The sequence below is a fragment of the Lichenostomus cassidix genome, chromosome 15 (assembly GCF_008360975.1).
Source record: "Lichenostomus cassidix isolate B80296 chromosome 15, HeHo_3.0, whole genome shotgun sequence".
Classification (NCBI taxonomy): Eukaryota; Metazoa; Chordata; class Aves; order Passeriformes; family Meliphagidae; genus Lichenostomus; species Lichenostomus cassidix.
Genome location: NC_139496.1, coordinates 2,542,014 through 2,560,211, shown reverse-complemented (window position 1 = coordinate 2,560,211; position 18,198 = coordinate 2,542,014). Strand labels below are relative to the sequence as shown.

The 18,198-nt window shown below is 42.1% G+C and overlaps 1 protein-coding gene and 1 long non-coding RNA gene across 2 annotated transcripts; both read right to left on the bottom strand.

Annotated features, from left to right (window-relative positions):
• Nucleotides 1-647: 647 nt before the first annotated feature.
• LOC146430134 (uncharacterized) lies at nucleotides 648-1,235 on the bottom strand. The gene is made up of 2 exons (XR_014855268.1): nucleotides 966-1,235; nucleotides 648-928 (listed from the first exon to the last, which is right to left on the bottom strand). It is a non-coding gene; the product is annotated as an uncharacterized LOC146430134 (long non-coding RNA).
• Nucleotides 1,236-3,989: 2,754 nt separating this feature from the next.
• On the bottom strand, nucleotides 3,990-18,076 carry VPS37B (VPS37B subunit of ESCRT-I). Its single transcript, XM_085075463.1, has 4 exons — nucleotides 17,916-18,076; nucleotides 10,022-10,193; nucleotides 9,337-9,419; nucleotides 3,990-8,221 (listed from the first exon to the last, which is right to left on the bottom strand). Exons 1-4 carry the CDS (start codon nucleotides 18,018-18,020, stop codon nucleotides 7,718-7,720), a joined length of 864 nt encoding a protein of 287 aa, XP_084931589.1. The 5' UTR covers nucleotides 18,021-18,076; the 3' UTR covers nucleotides 3,990-7,717.
• Nucleotides 18,077-18,198: the final 122 nt, after the last annotated feature.

Sequence of the window (18,198 nt, the reverse complement as noted above, 5' to 3'; positions counted from 1 at the left end):
TAGGTAAATGTGCATTAATATATCTATATATACACACATAAATATATATAGAGAGAGTCCTCTCTATGTATGTGTAGCCATATGTATTTATGGTTCTGCAAGTACATATATATGCATACATATATATATATGCAAAATGCATATATATATATACACATATGCATTTTTGCATATTTTACATACCTGTACTGTTATGCATTATATATAAAGTGTAATATAGAATAGATAATTATATTACATATAATTCTATTATAGATATATGATAGGTAATATAGATAATATATATTAGTACATCTATATTATATACATGTTGCATATATATTATATATCTATTATATATAATTTAGCTATATATATATATAATAGGCAGGTGTCTATGATACATAATATATGGGTCATAAGACTGAAGCATTTAGAGTTCAGCATGACAGATGAACACAGCTGCCTTGTGTTTAGATAATGATTCATGAGGGTCTTTCTCATGTTCAATTACCATTTTCATCTGATCCCTTGTTACCCTCAAACCCAATTACAATCAAACTTCCTAAAAGCCACAGTAAAACCCAGGGCTTTCCATGCCTGTGACTGACAAGAGGCTATAAAGCAGTTAACTACAATAGTAAGTGGCTGTATCTCAGGTAAACACATTTATAAGGTGTTTCATTATTTATTTTAGTCAGGTAGCAGTCTGATGGCCGAAGCTTTCCGAGGTTACACGTCACAAAACTGACTTTACAGGTTTACAGGAGTGACTCAAGTTCCAGTGCTCATTTCCCAGCTCGTTGTACGGGCAAAGTGCATTCCCCAGTGAAGGGCTCTGGTGTTGCTGGGCAAGGTGAGCAGCTGGGCTGATCCTGCAGGTTCTGCTGAGATCAATCCAGCCTGAAGGTTTAGATCCTGCTCAGCCTTTCCACGAGGCTGCAGAGCCCTGGGCGAGGGTTACACAGCCGTGTCCCTCGGGTGACTGCTGTCACATCAAGTGACAATGACACAGCAGTGACAGGGGCCAGCTCCCTGCTGAGTTTCGTTTCTTTCAGAGCCCTTTTCTCTCAAGGAAATGCTTTCTGCAGTAGCTCAAGGTCTATTTATAGAGGGTGATAAAGATATATTTGCTGGGAGACTGACGTCATCCAACCACTCACACCATCACATTTCATCATGGAAATACTGATTGATCAAGAATGCAAACTTTTAAAACCTTACTACAGTAAGTCTAGCCATAGTCCTACTTAAAGTTTAAAGGATTCAAAAATAAATGTGGCTTTAAGATTTTAGCTGTGGCTAAAGGTGACTTGTTTACCCCCATTGCTGTCACTATGATTTACTTAAAGCCACCTAGGCCAGCATAATCTAAAGTCTCAAAAATTAGCAGCAAAAATAAAAACAAGCTCTATAAACCATTTGAAATGTAATCTAAGTTAATTTTTGTACAAAAATTTATCTTACTGTCCAGTCCAAGGTTTTTCTTCAGTCCTGTACTTTTTTGGAAAGAGTTTGCTATTTGTAGCTGACAAAAATATCAAAATGACAAACTGTGCATGCAAAGGTTTATTTTGAGGCTCCATCAAGACATCCTGCTGTGCAGGATCCAATTTGCTAATGACTTTTAAATACCATTATTTTGGTTGTGGAAGATGAGAGGAAGATGTTCCACTCGATGTGTTCGCGAGAACAAACTTTACTCAGTACCTGTAGGAGAAGCAGCGGAAAATAACCAAGTTGTGAAATATTACTAACCTCAGCAGAAGGGAGCAGAAGGTAAAGTACAATTTATTTTTTCTCACAGCCTCTTATCACAGCCCTCCTTTCCCCACCCTCTGGCTCCCTCAGTAGCCAAACCTCCAGGAACCACAGATGAGTTTGAGCACTAAGCAGCTGCAGCTCAGCAACAGCTTCGCTACAGAGAGCAAAGCTGGGAACACACGAGTGTGAGATCACTGGGGGGAAACGTGCATTGAAATGAAACACACAAATAGCAAACAGGCTGGTACAAGCTCTAGGAAGTCAGGTAAAAATAATAAACCACAAAACCTCTGCGAAAGTATGTTTTTAAGAGCTGTTAAAGCCACCAACAGCCACTCCTTTGCAAGGCAAGCTGTTTCTCTGCTGTGCCCAACCAGGCATGAATTACATGAGTCTGGGCAGCACAACATTTAGGGATGATACTTCCTGAATGACCCACTCAGAAAAATGACTTGGGAAACCCAGAAACATCAGCTAACACAATCATTTAACAAATGCTTCTTGGGTATTCAAGTTTAATCAAAACAAAAAAATACAAAGGTAGTCTGGATTCATCTCATACCATGTGAGACAACACACCCCAGGCCAAAAGGCATTTCCACATCTCTCCACAACCAGCATTTTCTCCTCATCCAGGTGGTCTCATTCCAGTGCTGAGAACTGGAGCCACTCTGTCCCCTCCCATCCTCTGTGGCTTCCTTCAGGACTAACAAACCTCTCAGAAATTAGCCCATCCCAAGCAGTGGTTGCTAGAATAATGTGCAATTTTAAGTGCACGTAGCAAGGTGTGGGATTATGTGGTGAGAGAAAACATTTTTAGCTTTGAAGCAAAAATAAATTCCTACTCATCACCTACAGGAGTGCAGAAAAGGCACCTTTGAGCGGGTTGGAAATAATAAGTATTTAAAAAATAGCTTTTAGCTTACAGCAGGATCCAGGGTGTGCACTGGCTCATCTCCCAGACTCAGCAGCCTGGGATTTGTCCTGCAGGTAGGGGAAAAAACTGAGAGTGAGGCTGAGAGCCTTCAGGGACAAGGTGTCCTGGGGCACAGCCTCAGCAGGGCACCTCTAAACTTCAGCTGAGACCAAAAACATCTCAAAAAACCTCAAGTCACACATCCAGTTTCTAATGGCCAAGTCTCAGAGAGGTGAACAGGCAAACCTGTAAAAGCCTGGCATGAGGGATATTAATGTACAACACAAGAAGAGTCAAATTACAGCAGCAAGGGTGAGGGAAGGAGCTGGGCAGGCCTGCAGAGCCCCCAGAGCCACTGCCAGGCAAGGGACAAGTCAAGGCCACACTGAACACTGCATTTTTCCTTACCCAGCACCCAAGTGCCATGTGAGTCCCTCCCTGGTGAGGTCTGGCCTGCTGGGTGACACCTCCTGTGCACTGGGAACAATCTCAGCCAGGATGAGCTTGTGGGACACCAACCACAGGGAATGGCCAGCAGAACCTCAGGTCTGGAACAGGCACAGCTGGAGTTCTGCAAATATTCAAGCTTCAAAACAGTGCAAATTCTTAGAAGAGCTGCAGATTTTACATAACACCTTCCCCTGCCCTCGCCCACCTGCACTGAGTCAGCACAGCAGGTTCTCCTCATCTGCACTTTCCCTTCTCTGCAGAAGGTTATCCAATCTCTGCAGCCACCACAAACAGAACGGATCAAGAAACAATTAGAAAAGGGATTTTCTTCCCTAATCAGTTATTCCACACTAGGATTTCTATTTCACATTGCTACTAAAGTGACAGTTATCACAGAAAATTACATCAGGTCTTTTCTGCCCTCTGACTCATATTCCTAAATAACTCTGGTTGACTCATTTCTCCTAACTTGGCTGAAATCTAAGATTTTCCTGTCTAAAATAAAAAGCTTTCTCCCTTCAGCTTTTCCAGGTGATTCTGAACATTCCCACTAGCTAATTGTAGGAAGTTAGAAGAAAAGCAAAGGGATTTTACCTGACACAAAGCCCACCTGCCTCGTTGCCATGATTACAACATGTGAAATCCACTGTGAGCAAACCCACCCTGTGTCAGCTCCACACAAAATGGACTCGCTCTATCCAGTGACTAAAAACACAGCCAAGAGATTTGCTATGAATAATTAAAGCAATTTTCTTGCAATTTTATGTTCTACATCCACCTACAACTATGTTTATGTTGCTACAGAAAAAAACACCATTAGGGTTTAAAATCATTAATATAACTGCACCACGACTGAATGGAGCCACAAGGGGACAGGACACCAAGAGATATGCTATTTTATTTAAAATCAGAACACAGTAGATAACAGAAAGACTTATTATGCAAACAAATCCACTGTATGTTTCACAACTTGCTCGGCATATAAAATTGCCCCTTATATTAAGACAGTCCAGGATCACACAGAGGAACTGTTCAGGCACAAGACAACTCTGCCTCCTCTGAACTCCACATGTGCCACGTAGCTCCACGTGAGGCTAAAAGAATTGTCTGTTTGAGCTCTGTATCTGTGTCATGATTCCAGTTTGAGAGGGCAGAGAAGTCCCAAGAGAGGTCAGGACTGAGGCTGTGGAAGTTGGGGCACTAATGGGGTGATCACCACAACCAGCCAGTGCCCAGGTGCCTCCTGGCATCCCACGAAGCTCATGTTCCCTGTCACCCCTCTGAGGCCAGAGGTGACCTGTCTGGATCAGCTGTGCTGGAACAACTGACTCCACCTTCTCTGGGAGACAGCCCTGAGTGCAGTGAAACCCCCAAGGAGTTAGAACTGCTCGGTGCTGAGCCCCAATCCAAGTCCAACCACGTTAGGTCCAACTTACAGAACTGCACAAATAATGCCACCCAAAGAGGGCATTCCCAGTGCTACCAACACTCTAAAGCCGTGTTACACATTGTATTTAAAGGATTTTTCTCCACTCCAATTGCTTTGGGGAAGTATATGCTATTTGTAGCAGACATCAAAAATCCTTATTTAATATATATATATAAATTTTTTTTTTGGCAAGCATCGTGAGCCACCCCCTCTCAAGTCTCAGCTTGCCTATGGCATTTTAATCTCACTATCTTATAAACAGTGCAAATTAGTACAATTCTAAACATCCTAGCCAGAGCAGAATTTATTTATTAGCTATAACAGAACAGGAGAAGCTGTTGAAGAGCAACAGGTTGAAAGCACTGACACAGCTCTTGCCTGACTCATCCAGGTTAGTGTTTCGTCAAGTTTGTTGCTGAAAGGACTTGAACAGCTTTCCACAGTCATTTTTCTCCTTTACCCTTAAACATCACCAGCAGTCAAGTAAATATTTACAGTTTGTGTGCACACACACACACAAAATTAATGGCAAAATGTTTTCCATGAGCAGCTGGACTTCAGTTATGAGACTGCAATAACTGAAACATCACATTAGTTACATCATCTACGTTCAAACTTACCCATCAATGAAGGCAACTGTAAGCTTACAAATAGCAGATACAACTGTTTTTTCTGAACTATGAGGGTCAGTTTTTTGTAAAAGTCAGTGCTCCTGAAGAGCCCTTAAATTAGAGTTAAGCAATGGCCATTCAAATGATAAAAATGCTAATATCCTAGAATTACAATCACAAGTAGTGATCCTAAGGCACATCAGCCACATGCATATGCAATAATGCATTGTTTTGCTTTCAGACAAAAAAATTGCATTAGCTTTGTCTGTATTTAGTGTGCACAAGAGGTTGTTTTTAGATAAAGAATCCCTGAAAGGTCGTTGTTATCACAAAAGTTACCAAAAGACAGAAGATTTAACAAGTAGTAAAAATATTTTTTGGACTACTAATACCAATGAAGTCAGATACACAAAATGCAGTGCAAATTCACAATACACTTATCTATCACCTCCATCACTTCTGAGGCTTTCCAACCCTCAGAAAAAAAGTTGGCACCTGATAAGTGTAAAAAATACCTGGTTGTTTTTATGAAATCTTAGTAAAACTGATTTGAGAGTGTTTTAGTTTTTGTGTAGCAGGCTCAAAGTATGAATTTCTGTACTCAGACACCACCCTGGTAGCTACCATCCACTTGAATTCTTTCTAGAACACAAACTGTTTCTACAGCAGACTTAGGTTTAGCATTGAGATACAACAGCTGCCATCCAAATACCAGCACTAACAGCACAGCAAAGGTACTTTGAAACAAGTCATAATTAACCATGCTTATACAAAGCTTCAGTGAGAAAATAATACCAAGGAAAGATATCACACTATTAAAAAAAAAAACCAAAAAACCAACACATCCTGTACCATCACTAGATTACAGAAAAAACACACTTTGCAAACAAATCCAATGCACATTGTTTCACAAAATCCCCCATCTATAAAAACTTGCCAGCCTTACACTGGGGAATTGGTTCAGATGCCAGTAACACTGACCAACCTTCTGCCCTTTGTCTTCAGAAGGCAAAACAAGCCAAATGATCATATTGTCAGAATTGGGAGCTTCCTGTTATGAGCCTAATTTCAGATTAATATTTGCTAACCACCACACTTCAGAGGAAATGATTAAGGGACAATCCAGGTCTTACATAAAGCAAAAAAAAATAGATATTCTATTCTGACCAATGTTGTTTGTAGTACGAACTTCCAAACAATGTAGTGCATTCCAGGACAATGATACCAAAATGCTCTGAAATAACCAAGGGCTTTGACAGATTCTGGACTGATTGATAACAAATTCACAGACACATTCTGTGCAAACAACAAGTGTTAAAATTTGCCTCCCCCAGTGCTGGATTAAAATACCAGCATGTGTCTGCACCTTAGGCTTCAAGAGTCATATCGAGAGTGAAATCTGAGCTGCCCTAAAAAGCCTCTCCCATCCAGTGGCATAAGTTAAGAACGGATTCTGCAAGATGCAAACAGCCACCATGGACTTCAAAAGGCTTTTCTTTTTTGCCTATTTGCAGAGAAACATTAACTGCAAATTCCAGGTAGATACATGCTCAAAACTGCAAAACTAAAGGAAATGGGAGAGTTAAAAATAGTTCTGCCAAGTGAGAGACAGAGTTAAGGGATAAAATGAAATTGTAGAAATTCAAGTGGGCAATTACCTGTGAAAATCCAGTATTTGATTAAGAAAATACCCTGCCTAGATTCCTGGAATCACATGGTATCAAAAGCTAAGCACCTGTTTAAAAAAAAAAATCATTTCTGTATCCAAGGAAAAGGAGAAAAAAACCCAACTGTTAGAAAGAGTCTTAACAGGCAAGGAAATAAAACTGCCTGGTAAAGTGTCTATAAAACTCTAAACTGGCTCTATAAACAGTTTAGTTTCATTTCAAGAGACCAGGACTTTGAGGGTGTCAAGCTATTTAGGAGTGGGAGTAGTGCCTACTTTGATCACACAATGTCTAAGGTAACAACTGAAATGCAGAAATGAAACTCCTGTCATTTTCTCTGTCTAAAACCCACCCAAGGTGTTCTGACAGGAGTTTCAGCTCAGTGAGCTCTGAAAACATTGTGCACCTGGCCCTGGCTGCAACAGGACACCGAGGGAGGTCCTGTGCACACCCCTTTCCCAGCAGTCAGATATGGTTGTTACCATCCCAACACTGTCACGGACACAGAATTCCTTAGAGACACAAACAGCTCCCCGTTTGCCACACATAAATCCAGCTGTGATGGGAATACATCAGACCAGAGGAGGATGCTGATTTACCATCACTAAGGAATTCAGAGAGCTACTCCATTTGTAATGTCAGGAAATCCACTGTGAGTGGCTTCCCAATTTAGATCTACAAAATTTAGACCTTATCACCTTCCTAGGAAAACTTTATCATCACTGACCTTCGCAAAGAAACATCATCACATTTAGCAAAGCAACTGCAAACCTCTGTGCCACAGCTCGGCCGTTGTACTCCATTGTGCAAAGAACAGAGGCTTCCCATTGCCTACAGCAAGTCTCTGATGGGGGAAAAGGAAATATAAGCACCAATACATAAGTCAGGCGCACCGAAATATTTACTGGAGGATAAAGCCAGGATGTGGTGGAAGGCGAGGTGGTCTTTGGGGCAGAGGTGGAGGATAGGGTGGTACAAACTGAGAGGGATATCCTGGCTGTGGCATTTGACTCGTGGGCTGAGCTCCTCCTGGCCGAGGCGGGAGAGGAGGGTATGGAGCACCTGGATAAGAAAGAGCTGGTCCTGAACTCATGGCTGCAGTGAAGGGAGTGGGGAAGCGTCCTGCTGGGCCTGAAGGAGGTGGGGGAGGTGGTATCCTCCGCGGCACCACCGAGGGAGGAGTGTTTGCATCCGCCTTGTAGGACTCTGCAGCTGCTGCTGGGGGCTCGGCTGCCCTGGGCTGTGCTGGTGGCTGAACCTGAGGAAGTCTCTGTCCCTTCAGCACCATTTCCTGGAGCTTCTCGATCTTCACCCGGCGCAGGTGAGCCAGTTTCCGCTTGCTCTGGTACTCGTCAATGAAGGAATCCAGTGGTATTTCACCATCAAGGAATTTTTCTGCCATGTTCTGTCAAATACAGAACATTCTCTTAGGAAACAGCCTACTGCAACAGAATCTAAATGGCTCACATCCTAAAAATAGCAGCATTTTGCCTGTGATTTTCCAGCTGGCATATGGAAGATGACTGGCATACCGAAGAATTCTGAGCAGAACTTTGAGTTCGTTATTACCCAGAAGCACTGAGAGTTAAATATCACTTTTGCATAAATTAATACTGAAGTAACAGCAGCAAAAACATCTGAATCTCGCTCTGAGCATTCCCCTGATCACCAGAGATGGGAACGAACCAAATCCAGCAGCTTCCCAGATTGCCAGCTAAGCTGAATTACAGTTCAGTGCTGCTTCAATGCCAACAGAAACACTGGGAACTCTGTGAGACTCAGCACAGAGATTACTGCTAAGTCAGGTTTAATACTCACCCTTACTTGTGGCTTTGGGTAAATGATGTTTAGTAATTGAGAGGTGAGCAAACATATAATCACAAAATTCAGCTCGTCCTGGGAATGTCTTTTTACGATCACAACTCAAGGCTAATAAGCAAATTTTTTCTCCCGATTAATTATAGAAAATGCCTGCGTGCAAATCAGCAAACAAAACCAAACATTCTCATTATTCTGAGTTCAGACCACCCCTCAAGCACTTGTGTCACAGCAAGTGGTGACCACTAGCACCTGCACAGACACATTGAAATCACAATGGAATATTTCACCAGAAATGCTGGAGGAAAAGCAGCACAGGCACAGTTTGTTATTAGGCTACTAATTGACATTTATAATGAAGTAATACATATATCAGGCAAATCCCACTAAAAGAAGATTCTGCATTTATACTCTACTAGTTTGAAGGCAAAGCCAAGGAACTAAGAGGGCTTGTCTCTCTTTTCTAAAAAGGAGCACTTTCTGTCTTAAACTTTCAAGATGTGAAGAGTAAAAAATTACTCAGATTAAAAAAAAAAATGCTGGAATCAAAGAGCTGTTCACTGAAATTCAAAGCAAAACCAGGACCATATTCTTTAAAATACTCCTTAATCTGTCACATGTTCAACTCTGCACTGCAGCCACAGACACTGGAAGGTTCTGGTAATGGGTGGAAGTGGCAGAATTGGAATGTTCTGTCATTACCTCTGTGTCTTCCTCAATCTTCGCCCCCTCGGTCTGCAGCAGTGCCAGCAGGGTCTCCAGGGAAGCATTACTGGATTGTCTGTCTGTAATGGCACAGGAAGAACAGAAAATGACTGCTGGCTCTAAATGACTTCTAACTACACAACAACCTCTAAGGCACATTGATACAACCAGCAGACTCTGCAGTTCTAGACAGGGTGATGTACAGTAAGAAATAGATTAAGAAGTTCAGGAATACTGTCAGAGTGATAAGAGCTGAAATTTAATTCCAATGATATATTTATAATATTGAAAGCCAAAGCAGTTCAGCAAGTGCAGTATCAAATGTACAATATTATTCGGTATGAAAGTTAAATGCAATATTCCATTTGATTTATAAAGAGTCGCTGAAAATTCAAGTGTTTTGCTTTTCAGCAAGGCAAATGAAGTTGATAATTTAGAGAAGAGTAGGTCAAGAATAGGTAGGTAACAGGAGGAATCCACAGTATCTGCTACTAGATGTAACAGTCACTTAATAAATCATCAGAAGTGTGATCTATTTCAGCGCTACACAAGAATGACATTTCACTTTGTACCCTAATTCACACAGCTAAAAATGAGACACCAAAAACCAAACAACAAACAGGCAACAGATTTACATTCACTTAGAAAACAGCAAATCATAATTGTCAACCGCCAGTGTTACCTAGTTTTGTTTTCTTTATCTGGTATGCTTCAAAAAGAACTTGCAGCTCTTGATATTTCTCAGTCAAATTTGATTTCAATGACTCCAACTTTGGCTGGTACAGGAGATTTCCTTCTGCCAGACTGCGGTTGCTGGCAAGAGTCATGTCCTTGCTGTGCTGAACATTTTGCGCCTAAATATGAAATATAATATAAATTTTAAAAAGTAAGTGTGTGAAATAACAGTGAAATTATTAAGCACGACAATATGAGAACTTGAAAACGTTTAAATAAACAATAAAAGTAAGCTCTGTGTAAAAATCAGAGCTGTGGCACTGGACCTGCAATGATGAACATTGACAGATAAAGCAACAGCTCTTGAAAAAATCTAAATTCCAGCAATGAGATACAATGAGTGTAGAAGAATGTCATCCCTTATCTTGTTAACATGTAAAAAATAAGGACTGCATCGTGACTGTTTCTTCTCCAGAATATTCTTCCCCAACTGTGTTAAACCAATCCTGGATTAATGCCAAAAACTTCCCTTTTTTCCAGTTTAAATCTTCTGCTTAGCATTTCCTAGCCTAAAGAAAAACTGCCAATTCTCACAAACCCAAAACTCAGCTAGATTCCAGTTTGCTCACACTCACACATGACTTTATCAAGAGAGCCTTCAGGAGCTTTGGGAGAGCCGAATGTTTGGAGAAGTCTGCCCTGAGTGTCACATTAGATTCATTAAAATATTCAGACATCAAAAGGGGAAAAAAAAACCAAAACAACCAAGGGATCTGATTTCAGATTCTCAGTCTGAATCAACAAGTGGAATAGTCTTCCCATGGCACAACAGACTAATTCTACTGAGCTGCCTCCAAAATCAACAGAAGTTTGGTACATTTTTGTCACCTCCCCCATCCATATGTCCCTTCTAGTCCAGGTTATCCCTGTTGAGCTGTAACTGATCCTATTTACAGACCACTGCCCTGCAGTGCAAACAGAAGCACAGACCTTTCTTTCTCCTTCCACACTCAGGGGTGGACACAGCCACACCTCAGAAACAGGAAAAGAGGAAACCCAAATGAGCTCTTTTAAAGCCCCAGAAAAGGTCAGGATCAAAATGCAGGTGTTTTTCCAAGCACAGCAAGTGTCTTTGAGAGCAATTGCTTCCTTTTGGAATATTTATACGCTACTTTAATTTGCTTAATTCAAAACTGGCTCGGTGTCAAACACACCTTTGTCCCCAGATATTGCTCTCCAAATACCAAAGTTTTACTCTCACCCTGTTCTTGCCAAACCACTTTAAAAACCAACAACAACAACCAAGCATAATGCGGAGTCCTAAATTCTACATCGATCCCAATTCTACTCCAAATTGTGAAAATCAGAAATTACACTTTCAATATTGTTTTGTCTTCTCAAGGTTCCCATATCAAGCCTAAATAAGCATCCAGCCCTATGTTTGTGTTCAATGTGAATCCTTTCCAAGAATAAAAAGAAAATCTTCTCAGCTTTGAACCTAATGCAAAATAATTTAAATTAAACTGGTTTCCATTTGTTTATTCTCATATGATCTGATCCTGTTAGGACTGTTGCTTTCAGAAAGCTGAAGTCCCCCTGTTTTACATTTTCTTAAAAAACAATTATGAAGGGAACTAAAATACACAGAATTTAACAGCTTAATTACTGCATCCAACCTCTTGCCAACCTCCTGCCATCACCACAAGCCTTGTTACTCGCTGGCTCCTGAACTGCCAGCCAAGGAAGATTGTGTGCAAAAAGATTGATGATTTCTGGTGCCTCTTTCACCATTTTAATGAGCTCACTACCTCCTTCCAGCAAATTCAGTATTTTCACTGCTTGGGAGGCTGATATTCTCATTTCAAAGCAGGTGCACAGTCAGTCAGGGAAGACCAGTTTAATGAGTGATCTTTGATCTCTCTTTCGGAATGAAGAAGATGTACATTTACTCAGGACAGAAAAAAAGCCAGTGGACACAAACCTATAAACCTTTCAAGAGCAAAATCCCAGGGAAAGGAAGCTTTTGGTAAAATCATATATAGTAAAGAGGAGAAGGTGGAACTCCAGGTAAACAGAGTAAGAAAAGGCTGCCTTAAGTCAGATGATACTTTTGTGATGTTGTTCCTGCCTCAAGTGTCAGAATATCTCTCAACAGGACAGGACAGGAGGAAGAAGCAGCACATTCCTAACATTTTATAATGATTTGCTGAATAACTTCACTTTTAAAGCATTTCAAATGTGTGAAGATGAATAAATATCACTATGACATGATGTGTCTGACTTGTAAAAATAAGAAAAACATGACTAATATGACCGGCCTACATCTAAGGCAGAGTGACATCCTGTCCTTTGCATCTGGTATCTAATAATTATGCACTAGACTAAACTTTAGCAAAAGTGTTGAAAAGACTTGTTTTAAACTGAAAAAGGTTATTGGTAATTACACTTTGAGTTATAATGCTTGAAATTACACAGGACTTAATGACTAAACTTTTTCCATCTTAGAACACTTCTGAAAAGGGCATATTTTTTCTACAGAAATTGAACGAAACCCGTAATTGGCATTTATTAATGAATTAAAATGTCACTCCTGAAGTCTTCACTTCCAGCATCAGTCTGTGTGAAATTTCTTTTAGCAATGCACACTTGGAGAGATGAGAAATTTGAATCTTACCCAAAATCATGAGAAGAACCTCAAAGCAAACTTAGGAATGATGTTTAATGAAACTTAAGGAGGAGATGGAGAAGACCCATCCACCTGTTCAGGCCATTGAAATACCTCATACAACCGAAAGAATTTTGAAGTCTGTGAGTTCTATTTCACACAAACAGAACAGATCTAACCCCAGAGCAATGCAACTTGAACACAGTCATGATTTACAAACCAGAATCATCTCTGTCACTGATGTTAAGGTCTGTGTAAGAAACTTTACAGCAACTGTTCCACTGAGCTTGGAAGTTAATTCAAGGAATCAAAAAGCAAACACTGTAAAGTTTGCCTAAAAAGCGCTGTAGAAAAGCTTTCAAAAAACGATGGCTGATTTAAAACTACAAAAAAAAAACCAGCTGCAAAATCATCCAAGGGTCAAAGCCACATTACAGCATGAGCAGTCTATTAAGATTTTCAGTGCAGCACAAAGTATGCTTTCAGCATCCATTCACAGCTTTCCACAAGGCCAAGACAAAAGCTGAGGAACGAATAAATCCAACAGAAGGTATTTTGTTGTCACATGTGCCGTGTGACAAAAATGTGCATTAGCAGGGAACTGCTCCTGCACTGGTTGTTCACCTGCCCACTGGAAGTGCAAGGAAAGAAGTTATTTAGAGATAAAAGTCAGGAGCATGGGACTCCAGTAGAATTCCTAACAAGACTCTTGATGTCATGAGCATTTCAGCAGGCAGGAGATATTAATCTGAAACCAGATGAAAATACCAGTCAGAATCACAAGACACAATGAGACAGGACAATATTAAGGAGAACATATGCCTTTTTTTTTTTTTCCTTAACAGCTAAGCTCTCACTATGAATTCTGAATGGGACAAATGGGGCAACAATACTGAGCTGCTTATAAGTGGATTTTCATGGCACAAGGATTGCTCACTACTGAGCAGACCACTCAATACCAAACTGTGCTGCAAGAAAATGAAGCCATGGACACACAGAGGTTATTAAAACAAAAATCACGGTTTATGCAGCACTTCAAACCTTAAGCTGCTTAAAAAATGAATTTCTTTAACAGACATAATTTGAATAATTTTACTCAAGGATTTATTTAATGAGCATTTCCAAGAGCAGGCAGCAGCAACTGCTTTGGGAATTTAGAGTCTACTACTTTTATGAACTGCAGCTTTGTTCCATCCCATTTTTAAAAAAGGAAAAAAAAAAAAAAAGCTGGATAAAATTAAACCAGAACTAGCACTAGCTTAGCAACATTCATACTATAAATGTTGATCCCCTACTCCAAAATAATGGTTTGCAGCAAGAGTTATTTGTGTAAAACGTCTTTGAGAAACATCACTCCGGTTCATCCAAAAGCACATTCCCAGAGGAACTGCCTCCTGAGAAACCCAGAAACTGCAATCCCTACTGCCCACAAAGTCCATCAAGAGCTGCTATAATTATAAGCTTGCTCTGGCCAGCACCACGGCGAGGAGTCTCTTGGTACCTTCGAGAAAAAGTCTCTTAAGGAGCTATAAATAAAAAGCAGCTTTGTGTGACACTGTTTTAATAGCTTTATACATAGGACACATCCATGTTAGTTTTCGATTTCTCCAACCTTTATCATTCCCACATTCTCTTCCACTTACACATACTTGTAAATTAAGAATAAGATCTGCAGTCACACCGTGGCTGCATAAAGATGCACATTTGGAGTGTCAAATTAACCCCTGAAACAGGAGCTGACAGGTGCAGAGTAGGAGAAGAGACTTCTTTTACAGAAAATTTAGGAGTGCTTTTTCATCAAGGACTGGTGAATAATAATACACCCCCTAACAACATCTGTTCCGTAATAAATATTAAAACATGCTGTAAAGCAATTAGATTGGCTAAATTTAGCTCTTCTGATTACTTAAAAATAACAAAGCTTAGAAAGTAAGTTGCAATTCCTAAACATTTATGGCAGAGGCAAGACACTCAGCACAGCAATTTGCACTCATCAGACAGACAGGTTACTCATTTGATGCTCAGCTGGAAGAGAAAAAGCTGTAGTTGTCACCAAGTGTAATTTCAAACTTTGCAACTAAATTTCATGTTTGGCCAACAAGAACATGACCACTTGCACAATGTGGTTTTAGGACAGGAGCAGGAATCCAAGAAATCTGGGCATGAATGCACATAGTTTAACTTGGACTTTCTGCCCTGCATGATCTTTTCAATCAGCTTTTGAGAAAAGGACTATGCTCAAAAAATTCCTTCTGTGCTTGCCAGTGTACTCTGAAATGCTGGAATGAGAGGAAGGCAATACATTTCTGACTTCTTGATTTCACATAATTAAGGTATTGAAAAGCAAATAATTTTTGGCTCTGGAACCTTAGCAGTCAGTAACACAATACTGCACTTTTACAGAAGTGATGCTCCGGGAGACAAAAATAAAATTCATTTTCACAGAGAAATTCATCAAATTACCACCAGTGTCAGGTCACAAATTCTCTCATCTGTGCTTTTTAGAGTTATCACACCGAGACTGACTTTTACAAACAAAGTGCTTTTATGACCCTGCCATGGCAGGGGGTTAGGAACTAAATGATCTTTCAGGTCCCTTCCAACCCCAACCATCCTGTGATTCTCTATTTCATGAAGATGAATGCTGTACATGTATTACAGAGCTCAACCTGAAAGGATTATATAAAAAAAACCTCCTCAGTTTGAAAAGACTGGGAGTACCAGACAAGGAGCTTCCTTCCTCTTTCTCGCAGACAAGATGTTCGTTGTTCAAGCCCTGCAAGCCCAGGGGCTGCAAACCCAGCCTGAGACAGGAAAAGCAGCAGTTCAGCTCTGATGCCACAGTGTCACACACCTGGGGACACACGTGCAGGACACTCTACAAGCACATCAAGCCGTGGGCACACACAGATACAGATATATACCCCCACACACACTGACAAAATCCTGCTCAAATGCCACACAGGAATACATTCCCTGTAAGGCTGGAAGTGCCTATTTTTAGCTGAGCAAGAAAGCCAAGTGGTTTTTCCAAATCCTCCTCCTTTGTGAACAAAACATTGGGGTTTGAGCTGGGTTTCCCTTGCAACAAGGAGAACAAAGGGTTTTTTTTCAATTATGGAATAATCTAACCAACTTTGCCAGTAAAATTACAAGTGACCTCAGACAAGTGACTCAGGAATCATGATTTAATTGGCATGTCACAGAAAAAAATAGGAATTTAAGGACTTTGGAATAACCCTACAATTTGGATACATACAGACTGACAGACAAGCAGCAGTGAAGTCACCATGGCTACTTAATGTTCAGGATTTCCCTCTCTAGCTCTTCCTGCCACACACTTCCCAGTGAAAACTCAGGTCTGAGCAGCATAATCTCAAGCAGTAAACAATTCAGTGAAGGCAAAAACAGAACGAGGAAGAAATATTCAAGCATGGCCAATTCCTTCCAAGATGGGTAAACACATTTCTAGTTGAACAGACTCCAGTAAAAGCCTCCACATCCAATAAAAGAGGATTATACCAGACAGCAGCACAGCCGTGTTTCCACACAGCCTGAGCACCTTCAAACCTGGCCACACTTTCCAAACACCACAAAATATTCCCTCAGGCCCGGAGAACTTTACTCTACAATTTAAAAGCCTTCTGATGCCAAGGAAAGAGGAAAACCTGGGGGTCAAATTGAGAATATGGGCTGGTTGTGTAGCGAGAGGATCTCTTCTGCTGAGGTTATGAGGTTTTTCTGTCACTTCTGACCTACAGTCTTTAAGTTCATACTGACCAATAAATAATAATAAAGAGCCCACTGAGCCAGGCCTTGTGCTCCTGTCCCCTGTCAGAGGTCACACTGGAAGCAGCAGCACTGCACCCGTTTACATCTTTACAAAGTTAAGCCCATTATAACCCGCTGACTTTCCTTAAATAGTTTTTATACAGCAGGGTGCTCCTGCCCCCAGCAAACCACGGGAGCTCTGCCTGCTCTACTTTCCACAGCACTGCCTGCTTCTTCTCAGTTCTCAAAATGTAAGCTCGCACGAGAAGTTATTATGCCTGCCCCACTCTCAGAAATCTATTGGCACAAAGTTCAAAATCCAAACTGTTGCATAATACAGCAAATAATTTTCCCAGGACACCTCATCAACTCAGACTCAGTCTTCAGCATGCCTTTCCATGTGCACGACTTTGATAATTTGGCTGGAGGTGATCCAGAACGATTTTCTCAGAAGCACCAAAAGGGCTAGAATCTTAGTTTGAGGGAACACAATTGTAATTGACTTTACTTAATAAACTAAGCTTCTTTCTCTAGAACATATTGCCACTTTTTTTCCCTTTTCCTGGGGCTTTTGTCCTTTTATTTAAGAAAATAAAACAAAACAGAAAAACCCCTCAAAAATACAGGACCCAGAGTAGTAGAGCACGATTTCTTCTTTTAAAGTTTTCATACATACAGTTTCATCCTATTGCTCCTATCTGACTAACAGTGAGAGTCTTTCAGGCACATCTGCGGCCAAATAAATCCAGGACAGTCTCCTATCAGAACCGTAACACACAGCGTCCCTTGGCACACAGAAAAACCAGCTAAAGACAACCACAGCCAGGGCAAGAAAACAGGCTCCTATTTTGTTTTAAGAAGCACAGATCCAAAAGCACGACTTAGAGCGCGATGCACTGACAAAGACATTTCAAATAGGCAAAAACAAGCAGCCCGAGAGGCTGACAGCCCTCGCTGCGCCCAGCATACCAACCGGGGCGCACAGAAATCTCTTTCACGTTGTTTTGAATTCACCCTGGCAAAACCCTCCACCACGGCCAAGGCACACAACAAGGGCTGTACGAACGGGAAAGCTGCTCCCACCTCCGGGCCGTCAGTGTCTCCTCATTCAGCGGGTGAATTAATTTAATTCAGCGTTTTCAGCCCAGCGAGCCCTCAGCCCTCGTCTGGCACCCCGCGGGCAGCGATCCCCACGGCGGGCCGGGAACAAAAGGCCGGAGGGCCGGGGGAAGGAGAGCCGGGGGAAGGAGGGCTGGGGGAAGGAGGGAAGGACCGGCAGCGTTTCCCGCAGCACCGGGGGCTCCTCACGCACCGGCAGCTCCACGGCGGGGCCGAGGCCGCCCGGCGGCTCCGGGCAGCGGGGAGTCATTAACCCCCCGACACCGAGCGGCACCGCGGACCCGGCGGGCTGAGGGGGGCGGCCCGACGAGAGGCCGCGGCCGGGGAGTACGAGGCAGCCCCTCACCTCTTCCATCTCGCGGGCCATGTCCTGGAGCTGCTCCTCGTCGTCCAGCAGCGCGCTGAGCTCCTGCAGGCTCAGCGCCTCCAGGCGCCGCGCGTCCAGCGCCATCCCGGCCCCGCTGCCGCTCCCGCCCCGGCCCCGCACCGGAAGTGCCGCCGCGCTCTCGCCCCGGCCCGCGGCACCGCCCTCAGCGCCCCCTGCCGGGGGGGCGTGTCGGGGCGTACCACGGGGGCTGCGCGGCGGGAGGGGGGCGCTGCCGGACGGAACCAAAGGGGCCCGGGAGGGG